The sequence below is a fragment of the Diplotaxodon limnothrissa genome, linkage group LG20 (assembly GCF_057381915.1).
Source record: "Diplotaxodon limnothrissa isolate DT_005_m linkage group LG20, D_limnothrissa_male_GT1.1, whole genome shotgun sequence".
In the NCBI taxonomy this organism is placed as follows: Eukaryota; Metazoa; Chordata; class Actinopteri; order Cichliformes; family Cichlidae; genus Diplotaxodon; species Diplotaxodon limnothrissa.
In genome coordinates this window covers 13513956-13526524 of record NC_140615.1, presented here as the reverse complement: position 1 = coordinate 13526524, position 12569 = coordinate 13513956, and the positions used below count along the sequence as shown (strand labels likewise).

The window sequence follows — 12569 nt, the reverse complement described above, 5'->3', positions numbered from 1 at the left end:
CACAGAAATGAGACAGAAGTAATAATAATAATAATAATGGATTGCATTTATATAGCGCTTTTCGGCAACAGTGTTAAGTAATTGATATGATAATTACATTAATTTTATGATCAAATCAAACTTTTTATTAACAGGGAGCATGATACCAGCCTACAGACATGTAGGCTGGTAGCATTACTACTTAACATTTAAATTCAGTATTTTCAAAAACAAAACAATTGTTCAAGATGGGCTTTACGTCTACCAACAACTGCTCACACTGCCAAACCAATTCACCGGACAATTATATCCACGCTCTTTGGTTCTGTCCACCAGTTCAGAAGTTTTGGCGCGAGATATGTGAAGACTTATCGAAGTGTCTGAAATGTAACATTCCAACTTCCCCCTTAGTGTGTTTGTTGGGCAGCTTAGATAATGTCACTTCAGAAAAGAATATCGCCCATATGGTTTTCACTGCCCTATGCATAGCCAAGAAAACAGTCCTCATGAACTGGAAAAATAAAAATAATCTTAATTCTAACCAATATAGAAATTATCTATTAGATTACATTAGTCTTGATACAGCCTCTGCCACCACATCAGATCAATTGCTCTGGGCTCCTTTGATCAGCTCCATCACCTAGTGGGGGTGGGGGGTCATAATTTGGTCCCGCCTTCACTGTTGTGATTGGTGTGGGGGTAGGGACAGGCTTAGGGCGTCGGGGGGTTCCCCGGAGGCATCTTCCTTGGGGGGCTCAACCCGGGGTAGCGGTCATGTCCGGTTAGGGGCTCTGTTGGCTCTCCGGTGACTGTTTCCTCGCGGCTGCGTGCAGCGGGGCTAGGGGAGGGTCTGTGCTGACGGACGTGGGTTACTGACCTGGTAGCCTGGCTGCCCCTGGATGGGTCCGGGATGGGCGTGAGGTTCTGGGGGCGCTCCGTCTCTGGGCTGGGACCCGGACCGGGCCTCGGGGGCTTGGGTCCTGGTTGGTGTGTTGCCGGGGTTGTGGGCGGGTGGGTGCATGGGGGCCCAGCCCTGGAGCAGGGTGCCGCCGGTGCGTCGAGCCACCTGGGGGGCTCTTCAACTGGTGGGGGAGATTGTCACATCTTGCAGGAGCTTTCCTCTCCTCAGGAGCTGCCTCTGTAGGAGGGGGAGATACAGGAGAGGTGGAGGAAGATCTCAGCCTGGGTGTTTATTGTCTTATGTAGTCTGGAAGATGAGTGGATGGTGGGGTGGGTGCAGTTTTCTCTGTGGTGGGGTTGGGTGGACTGTCCCGGGCTCTGTGGGGCCGGGCGGCGCTGCTGCACTGGGCCCGGTCTGGATGGGCCTGGGCCCCCTTTCCCTGGCGGGTCGCGGAGTATGGGGGTGCCTACTGGGGTCAGCGGGGGAGCTGGCCCCAGGGAGGGGTCACTTGCCCCTCCCTTCCTTCCCTCCCCATCTCCAGCTGCCTCCCTCTTCCCGCTCCACCACAACCACCCACACATGCAGGGCCTTGGAGTAGGGGTATGTCACCAGGGTGCAGAGGAGGCTACCCCCCCCTCTGTCCCCTTCTGGCTGCCTCTGCCTCAATTTTATCCCACAACTTAGACATTCACATTACTCACACTCTCATTACACATACATATAGGATCTTGGGGGTGGGCACGATACACGGAGTCCAAAGTACCATCAGGGTGTACACCTCACCCCTGGCATCGTTGCCCACCTCTCAATTTTAAATACACGTAGACATTGAGGGCTAGCAGGAGGGACCATGCGCTTACCTGCTGCTCTCTGGCAGGTAGCTCCAAGCCCTCCTGGGTTTTAAATGCACCTTAGAACACACATGCATCAACACTACAATGAGCGGGTGGAGGGAGGTTCGGAGTCTTCTCTCACCCCCGTTCTCTGCGACCTGCTGGAGCAGGGGGGCTAGGACTAGGAGGAGGAGTTGACCGTCCGACTGCGGTCTGGAGTGTGGAGCCTTCCTGCTGCTGCGGAGTCGGGGCGGTCTGCCTCCCCCCACCGCAGGGAAAAGGGAAACACCACCTGGGTCTGGGTGCAGTTCCCCCCTCCAGGGGCGGGGGCACCTAGACCCGGTTTGTAGAGTACGCTTGGGGAGTGTGATCGTGTGTACGTCTCTTTATGTCTGTCTCCACGTTGGTTGAGTGTGGAGTAAGTGCTTATGAGAGCATGAGGGTGGGAATGGATGTTTGTATCTGTGTGTGCCTGTATGTCTGTGTCTATATGTCAGGTTGGGTGTCAGGCGCCACCTCTCTGGGGACATCTCAGGCCCTCCAGGGTTTGGAGGCCTATCTCCCCCTACCACCACTTTCCCTGCCAGTGGCGGACCCCCTCAGACATCGGTGCGTTGGTGGTTCTTTGTGTCCGGGGATGGGCGTCCAGGTACACACCGGCTCACTCCTTGGCGGCCGCTTATCGGGGCCTGGAGCCTGGGGCTCGCTCGGGCCACTTCGGAGGTGGGGTGCCCCCGGCCTCTCGGCCTGGGGCTCGGTCACTCAGGCGCAGCTGGCTGCCGGCGGAGCTCACGGGCGCGTCACTGCAACCCCCCCTGGCTTCTGCTCCGCGGCTGCTGAGTGAGCCCTCATCTGGGACTCTCCTCAGCTCTTTCCGGGACAGTGGCGCAGCTGCCCCTCTGTTGGTCTTCCTTGGTCTCTTGTGTTCTGGGGGCCTCTGGATGTCTGGAGTTTTGATCTCCTCCACACCTGCTTCACGCCCTGGAGGACGGGGCTGTGGCCCCCCCACACCCTCTAGCAGATTATTACATGAAGGAACCTTTTAAAAAAAACAAAAAACAAGCACGTCCATGCTCACAGGTGTACACACTGGTGATCACACCCACAAACTACACCCTTTTTGGCTCCTACCTCAAAGCACACTGTGTTCTGTTGATCTTATGTGCTGCACAATAATGTTTAACATTTAGTATTTACTGTCATATTCCCATATATCATTGTGATGTTGTTTATTCTATTACTCTTGTTCTCTTCTGCTTGCTTTCTTTTTTCTTTCTCAGCAGGTGATCCAGGTGATTGATATATGCATTTTTTTTTCTCTGCCCGTTCTGTTGGTTTTTGTCTTTTGCCCTTCTCCCCCGTCCCTCTTCTCAGCTGTTTCTCTTTTCCTCTTTCTTTCTCCCCTTCTTTCCCCCAGTCAAGTCTGTCCCGTATTCAGTAAGTGAAAATAAAATAAACAATAAAAGGTGAATCAAATGGACCATTACGGCAAGGCTGGGATGGTCAGTTTGGTAAAGTAAATCCGTTGGGCATCTTTCTTTGCCTTTAGACAACAATTCTGATGGCAAAAGAGCCGAACGGGACAGGCCAAAAAAAAAAAAAAAAAAAAAAAACCAATTAAATGTTCTGAAATATGTTTTCTTTCTCGTTCCATCCACCCACACCTCCCGTCTCCAATCTCACCCTGCTGCTCCCTCTTTAATTTTCTCTGTGCTTCTGTCTGATTATGCCTTTCCGTCCACGCCCCCACCTCGTTTGTTGTGTGACCTTGCTCACGATGGGCTATACTCTCCACTCCCTCCACCCTCTTTGTTCTCCCATGTCAGATCGTCCCGGTGTCCAAGACCATGCCCGCATCGAGCAGCTCCAGGACGACCTGTCCGAAGTGCTGCAGGCCTACATCCGAGTCAACCACCCAGGTGGACGTCTGCTCTACGCCAAGATGATCCAGAAGCTGGCTGACCTGCGCAGCCTGAACGAGGAGCACTCCAAGCAGTACCGCTCGCTCTCCTTCCAGCCCGAGCACAGCATGCAGCTGACCCCGCTGGTGCTGGAAGTGTTTGGCAGCGAGGTGTCATAGCGGTGGAGGAGGCCTGCGTGGATGCATTCACACGCTCGTAACACAGAGGATGAGTAACCAACCCCTGCTGCCTTTTCCCCAAGAACGCCACTGCCCTCATAAAAACCTGGGCATGTGGGAGAAAGATGGATATTCTGACAGGTAGACAGTAATCTTCACCTCTTCATCATCTCTTCATCCTCCTAACCTCAAGCTACAAGACTCAGACAACTGGACCTCTGGATTTACAAAAATGAAACACACTAAACAGGCTCTTGCTTTCTGTTGCACTTGGATAATCAGATTTTATTTTTGCTTCTGGATTTGCAAACACTGTACAGAATCAGATTTCATTAGATCACTCAGATATCCAGACTCTTTGACATCCTGGTCCTCTCTCCATCCCCAAACTCCAAAAATCACCCCTTTATCATGATGGCCTTTCCTCAAAAACTACTAGATTCCTGCCGCTTTTCCTGCAGTGGGATGGACACAAATGTCTCATCCTCTTTGTAACATTGCTCCATGTTCACGCCATTGCCACAATACACAGGAGCAAATGCACAGATTTACTTTCATTACCCATGCTGGGTGATAAACTCGGTTTAGATAGCTATTAACTCTTGTTGGTTTACAGTTTTCAAAAGCAAAGACATCCAAATATATTAAATATCAGAAGCCGTCGGCAAGCTTACAGTAATGTCATAGAAATACAAAGTGAGAGTGGAGCAGGCGTGTTTCCCTGTGAATCTGTGCATGTAGTCTCAGATAGTGTAATAGACTGAAGAAGGACATTTAAGTAGGAAAGCGTCAGGATGGGAATGGTGGGAAGGAAGGAGGAAACGAGGTTGGATAAATGGAGGGAGGTGCTACAGATGATGGAATTACTTTTTCACAGGACAAAAAGGAATTTAGTAAAAAAGAATGTATGTATAAAGCTATATAAATATAAATGATACGTATAAGCTGACATATATGGGAAAACATGGTTGCTTCCATGGAAGCAAATAGTTCTGACTATTGTACTATGTAGAGGATTTGAAGGCCTCTCCTCTGTTGTGTGTGTGTGTGTGTGTGTGTGTGTGTGTGTGTGTGTGTGTGTGTGTGTGTGTGTGTGTGTGTGTGTGTGTGTGTGTATATGTCATATTTCAAAAGGCAATTACACACACACACTGAGAAGCGTGTGAGGAGTCCTTTTATTTGCGAGATACGTGTACAGAGAGGGAGAATATTGATGGACCACTGGGGGGGGGGTGTACAGGCTCTGACTGAGGGTCTAGTGCAGGGAAGCATTTTGGACCTGTGAAGTTTGTAGAGTGACATACGCAAACACAACTTCATGTTGCATGGATAGTGACTATCCAAAAGTATTTGTTCAGCTGGTTAGATTGCTGCTAAGACAGAGCTGCGTAGTTGGAGAGAAACCAGCTACCAGCTGTTGCCTCAGGGAAAAGTTTGTCTGATCATATTGTGTACTTGGTGTTTACGATGTGTGCGGCGTAAGCGTACAATCATGAGTCCGAGATTGTTTTTGAAGCTCTAGGCATCACTGTGATTTCTAATCATACTAAATAACAGCAGGAGGAAGCTAAAAGAGGGACTTTTTGAAATAATAGTTAATGCGAGACTTTGTTTTCTAAGCTTATCTGATCAAAGAAATTACATTAGAGGTCATAATTAATACATTTCAAATGCAGACTCATTGGTGTGAAAGTATCTGCCTTAGCTTTAGTTTGTCTGATTGTTTTTTTCCCCCAAAGTCAGAAAAGTAGCAATATACAGTAGTTTAATGTTGTGAATGAAATCCTGAAGATGCTCTTAGTAGCAGAGTAGCGATACAACGCACGAGAAAGATTTTCTTTATTTGTAAAAAGGTAAACTCAAGCCTCATATCTTTTTATCACATTTGTATAATTTTAACACCAGCCACATAAGCGAGGTTTAGAATGTTAATTTTCAACATCACTACATATCATACATCACATTTCTGTTGACACAGTGTTTGCTCACCCTCATGCAGACCTGGACCACCCCCTTGTGGACAAACTTTGTAAATACCACTTGCTAATTCTGTACATATTTAGAGTTTAACGTAGGATAATATAGGAAGAGAATTCACTTGTTAATGGCGAGATGCTCTGCTATATGCAATTAGGAGTTGAACTCTTATGTTTTATTCTGCTAGAACGGACAGACATGGCAGTTCTGGACAGGTTGCTGAGCTGTTTCAGGGAGAACCGGAGAAGACCGGAGTCCCAAATAGTGGACAAACATCAATGAGACTTCGAAAAAATATGTTTTATAATTACAAACACTTCATATGATTAAACATTCCCAGTGGCATTTGTTTTTGAGCATTCCATCTACACAGTATACACACAGTTGGTGTAAGCATCCTAACACACTGGCGGCCTTTGAAACATGCCCAACAGCTCAGTAACTTCTCGCTAGTAAATGTCTTCTCTGTCCATTTCAGGCTTATGGATGTATGTCTTTTTCTCTCTCCTTCTAAAGTCAATCGATAAGCTTCTGACAATTATACAGTATATTCATAATCTTTTCATTTTGGTGAACATCTGATTTTATTTACTGATTTAATTTTGTTCCTTTCAAGACTGTCACTTGTATAGCGTGTCAGAGTTTGCCGTCTTGCTGGCGCTTGGCTTGCTGCGCTGCAGTGTCGTTTTAGTGAAGCAAAGATGAGCAAAGCGGACTCCTGGAGCCGTTTTCCAAGAACAAGCTTCTTCTTCCCTTTTTTTCCCCCTGATATCAAGTGAGTGAAGATGGAATAGCTTTTTCTTAACTCACATAGTGGCTTCATCCTCACATACGGGGAAGGGAAGGAACACTGACACTGATTTTTGTTAATGGAAGGAAAGAAGTCAGTGTCGCTGTTTTCCACCTGGAGCTGTATCATTTTTTTGTGAACGGAGAGGCAGTCCCCAACTCTGTATAGAAAAACAAAAACATCTCCTTCTTCAAACCCTCATGTGATAAACTAACACTGCCTCAACTGACTTTCACAGGACTTAACCAACGCAAACTGTTGCAGCTACAGCATGGGCGTGCCTCTTTTTTCATCAACCATCTAACCACCTCAATAACCAGTTACAGCAGGATTACTCTTCATAGCTTTAACTCAGCAGCAAGTCAAGCTCTACTTTGGAAAACTGTGGTGCACCAAGGGCTGATGGGAGTGTAAGTTTTAGGGGCCACAACTGCTGTGGAATTGTACAGGTCGCTCAAATGTGGAGATGACAACCGAGAATGGCTCCTCTGTCCGGCTCGACCCAGGAAACCTTTGGAGTGGACCTCTAGAAGACTGTGTAGAATCTGTATAGAGGATTAAAGGAGATAAAAGACTTTTTAAAAAGAGAATTGCCACAGATGTGCAGACTTAGTGACACACTGTGACACTGACTGACTGATACGTCGCCTGTTAAAATCCAAAGCGGGATGTTACCTTTGTCACTGCTCTGCGTCTCGCATCGCAGCTGTTTAAATTCAGATTTGTTTTGTTTTGTTTTAAAGTAATCGTCATTTGCTAAAGAACAGTTGTTGACAGACTTTTTACATTTACATCTACATCATCTGTTTAAAAAGAAATGAAGGAGAGGGTGATGGTGCGAGAGTCTGCTCACTTGTAAGGATTCCCTATTTAACTTTGCTATGCTGCTGCTGGATGCTGACTCCTCTCTGGAGAAGCCCTACTTGCCATTATTAATGTATATATTTAGGGTTAAACATGAAACATCTGGCTTATACATTTTAACCTAATAGTTGTAGCTGATGCTAGAGGCCGTTAGCGTTCAAAAGAATCCAAACAATGCACAAGTCTCTCGCACCATTACCCCTCCACCCTTCAACCCAGGTCAGCAGCTCCACCTCGGTAGCCTTACTTACAGCAACCTCACTCAGCTGGAAACATTTAACAGATACCTCAGTAATGTACAGGACAACTTTTCACAATAGCCTTCAAGGGAACCAAACATAAACTCATACCACAGATGTACTCAGCACACACCAATACAAACACACACACTACAACTCTCTCCTCAGCAACCTTTGCAGTGTTCATAAGATATACAGGAAACTAGTTGCCAATTGTTGTAAAAAGGTTGTTAGGTAGAATCCTGTTGTGAGTAGGCCAGTGGATCCCAATGTTTCTCAGTGTTAACTTTCACACTCTCGTTTTTTTTCTCTTTACTCACTTGCTGTCATCACTGCTTTGCTCTCTTTTTTTCTTCGGACTTTGTCGTCTCTCTGTCTCTGTAAACGGACGACGCACCGCTAAGCTTTAGCAGTGCATTTAGCCAAACATACTACCTCTCCCTTCTGCACATAAATTTATAAATATATATATTTTTGTCGCAGCATGATTGTGCTTAATATAAAACATCCATTTTTACGTTAACACTAATTTAGAAGTTTTTTGGTGTATATGTACAGTATATTCCTTTTTTATCTCTTTTTTTAAAAAAAATGCTGGATGATATCTATTTTTTTTTTTACTTCAAATTTCTATATAAAATTTTAAACTCACTTAAATCCGAGGCCTCTTTAGCTCCACTTTCTCACCTAAGTGTGTAGATGCATGTTAAAAATGATGCATGAAAGTGAGGCTACATTCAGAGCAGCAGAAAGTGCCAGAATTCTTTTGGATTCTTTTTATGTGTCTCAAAGAGCAGATTTATGTTTTTTAAATTATTATAATTATTATTATTGTTTTACCCAGGAGAGAAAAAAAACCCATTTGTTTAGGTAAATATCTAAATGAGCAACTTATTGGTGGAACAGACATAATTTTGATGAAACAGTAACTTTACAAAGTCCCCTTTACCAAGCAGAAGAGTTGACTCGATAGGTGAAGTTTTGTAGACTGAAGCATCGTATAACAGAACTTTGAAATGACTGAGAGGTAGAGCCTGACTGATTTATTGGCAAGGCGATATTATTGGACTATATTTGCTATTTTTTGTTATCTGCATTTTTAATTGAAAATAGAAATGGAAAGAAGAGACAGAAGAAACACCCTTCAGCCATGTTGCGAACGGTGATATTACATAGTTTTTCCACCAGAGGGCACTTGGCACAAACAACAAGCGGATGATCTGAGGTGAGCTGGATAGAAGGTGAACAAGTGAATAAATAACTACACATAACAAATGTTCAGGAAAGTTGTATGTATCGTGCATACGAAACAAAAATAATCAGCCGATATTTTGGATTATTGGATTTTCATACCACTCGATTTTAGAATCGACCTTGAATATCCTGTATCAGTCAGGCTCTACTGCGAGGTTTGCGGGACCTAAAAACAGTTTATAAAAATTCTGAAGAGAGATGTGTCATAAACTCAGCAAAATAATAGTGACAAGTTTAACATTTATGGAAGTTCATTTTCTTGCTTTCATGAAGCAAGTTAGACGTTTGATTGATACCACTTTGGCTCGGTGCAAATATTAAGCGGCGACTTTGTTTCTGTAACAAGATGTAAAGTTATATAAGCTCCATATTTTACCTCCACCCATACAAACGTTGCTGTTAAAGTGGACCTGTTATGTTTTCCCTATTTGTTTGGGGGGTGGGGCTTGGTATCATTTATATATATACTTATGATGGAAGCTACTCATATTAAATATGGCTGAAGCTTCAAATAATGAATGGCTTATGTACAAGTAATCACTGTGAGCCAAAACCTCAACTCTGTTTTTATACTCCTAGATCTGTATGATGCCTTTGGTCTTGGTGTAAGCTTCACCTAGTTGCTGTACACACTATGTGTGTGTATGAGGGGCAACCAATCAGAAGAAAGTTAGCTTAGGGGGAGGGTTCCCTTAGAGGAAAGGAATGTTTCGAACAGGATGAGCTGTGGCGCTGCACCAAGGACAAGTATAAGCTAAAAGAAGGGATGTTCTTTTTTTATCCTTGAATCATGCCAACTACTCAGTACAGACCAACAATAAAAATATGGGGCTGGAAATAAACATCACAGGTCCACTTTAAGGTAACTGTCTCCAGGATGTAGCTTTATATTAGGCATACAGACATGAGAGTGGTATGAATCTCATTTATACCATTGCAAGAAAGCAAGCATCACGCTGCCCCAACAATTCATTTAAACAACAAAGTCACAGAAGGCAAAGGTAAAGTTGAGAGCAGTTAATCAAAGACAAAGCAGGGACAAAATACAAATGAGTGATTTTAAATCAAAACATACTTGACAAACTTGAGTTTCATGAGGCTAATTGATTGCATGTCAAAATAGAGATGGTTCATTATGAGCAGTCAGGAATCGAGTCTCATGGGTTGTTGTATGAAAGTAGCATAAAGCCAGAGAACCTAAGTGCAAACTTTACAAACAAACCAAAAGAATCTGAGCTCTGCGAAACAAGAGGAAGCTGGTCCCACTTGAGTCTGCTCGTCAGTTAATCAAAATAATACGCTAACAGATGTTTGTCTCTACTGACCCACTGCTGTTGATGAATTCATCCCACACAGTCAGAAACTTATGTAAATGTTGTCAGCTTCAGCTCAGATAATGAGAAATGCAGTTCGACTTTGACAACTTTGTTTTCCCCCTAACATTCAAAATGTAAAAAAATAACTCCCACCACAGTGACCCTCGGACAGCTTTGTTTTCCCGTTACTGTCTGCGTGTGTTTGTGTGTGCGTGTGTTTTCTTTTTCTCTAGTGCCCTTCAGTTGTCTGATAAGGGTTTACAACATTGGGATCCTATTTTAGATACAGTAACAGTTTTGGGTTCTTTTGCATCAAAGTATCACGCACCTGCACCAGCCCAGCACTTCTGCCTTCTTCTAACTCTGAATGCTTCACCTATGTGCTGCTCTCACTTAGCTTTCAAATTAAAGCAGGCCTTTAGAAATATATGATATGAATGACTTAGCGAGACTTCACTGTGGCATTCTAGAAATTCTAGGTCATGTTTCAGCTCACAGCATGTGCTTTTGGTTTTCTAAGGTTCATTTAGCACCCTCATCTGTTGCTGATGGAAATCCTTTGGCAGATGCTTCATTCAATTTGCCTCCTGATTGACGTCATATAGTGTCCTTAAAACTATTATTAGGAGGATTAGTCTTAGTTTACACTTAAACGAGCTGTATTCTGAACAACAGGCTGTGACTCATATGATTCATATGTTGCCTGTGTTTGAACCTAAGGAGAGCGGACAGATAGAAAGCCAGCTTTTCTGTTGTCTAACAGATGGATTTCACTCTAAACAGATTGTCATCTGTTGCATTTCTTTGCTACCTCTTTCAATATGCGCTTACACAGACACACACACACTGAAAACGCTGCACTCAAAGGTCAACATGCACCCATTTGTAACTGACTGTAAGAAGACAGTGAACACATGACACACACTCAAACACACGCACACTTGTGCCCACTTCTTTTCCCTCACCAGCAGTTTTTTGCCAATGATGCACTTGTGTTTTTGTCTCCAAATGCTCTGCAAAACATATGTTTAAAAACATTTTTTTTTAAAATTAGTCATCAAGTTTTATTTTTTTAAAACCTGTAATCTCCATAGTAAGACCTGGGCTAGCCAGGTGCTTAGAAGTGAGTAGGTTTTTCATTCATCTGTATAGAAAGATTCATGTCTTTAAAAATACGAGAGAAAAGAAACATAAATGCACATATATCTCAGCTCAGTTGTACCTTGGTGTGCCTAGAACCCACAGCCTTATTTTGGGACAATATCAGGGGTTTTAACCAGAATACACGATGTTCTGTAGAGGACAGTTGAGTTTTATCGAGTAGCCCTCCCCAACCCTCCCTTTATTTCCACAATCGGTTTTACGATGTGCATGTGGAAGGTGCGCATCCTCCACAGGGTGTGCTATGTCAGTGTTTCAGCTAGTTGTGATACTTTATTTATTCCCCTTTCAGACGACACTTTAGAGTTAAAGCAAACAGAAAAACAAGCAAGAAAAAAAACATTTTGGAGTCTGATTTAATTTTTTTAAATCTAATTTGGCTCGATTAAAAGTCTTTTTAAAGGGTTTCCAGTAGATAACGATCTATTATGTAGGTCTGTGTATTTCTTGTAGAATAAAAATAAAAGTTGAAGTAATAATTGATCTCACCAGAGTCCCAAAATAAGTACTTTTGCTTTCACACATGCACACCACCATGCAGTAAAACGCAGCAGATCTCAGTGCTTTGAGCAGAAATTTGTCTTTTTCAGAATACACAATTGCCAGGGCGCTGCTGCTGATGGCACCATCAATAGCCTTACGTAAAGACAGATAGTGTTATACATACATGAACTAATGTCTCTGTGTGGTATGAATCACCACCTTTTATTTTGTTTTTTGCTCTTTTCTATTTGCTCTTCTCTTTGAAGTTGATCCATTGTACTTTGGTTAAATGCATTGTATTTAGTAAAATACTGATGATGTTTTGGGGAAATCACACAAATAAAACAGCTGTACATAGTGACGCAAAACAGCCCTCGTGTCCTCGCTTCTTTGTGTCGTGCTGTAGAAGAAAACATCGCTTATTTCTAACTTAATGCTGATAAATGAAAACTTTTTTTTTTCCTAGAAATACATCAGTTTTCACATTTTTAAAAAAATTTGGAACAGCATAATTCAAATTCCTTTTACCTCAGTTAGATTTTTCCATCATTGTGGAAAAAAACCTGCAAAGTTAAAATGCTATTTGTTTTTTTTAAAGGCACAAATTAGTCCCTGCATGTCATCAGAGAACATGTATGGGGTGATACTTTAAGGCACATATGCAAGTTTCTTCTAAGTTAACTGATTTTACT

At 43.4% G+C, this 12569-nt stretch overlaps 1 protein-coding gene across 2 annotated transcripts in view; it reads left to right on the top strand.

Annotated features, from left to right (window-relative positions):
* Nucleotides 1-12131, top strand: part of LOC146610678 (vitamin D3 receptor A) — an 89541-nt gene extending 77410 nt beyond the window's left edge. For both annotated transcript variants that reach the window (XM_085344364.1, XM_085344365.1), the window contains one exon: nt 3540-12131. In XM_085344364.1, the coding sequence (XP_085200490.1) occupies nt 3540-3793 (254 nt within the window). In that variant the 3' untranslated portion in view covers nt 3794-12131. The remainder of the gene's footprint in view (nt 1-3539) is intronic.
* The last annotated feature ends 438 nt before the right edge of the window (nt 12132-12569 follow it).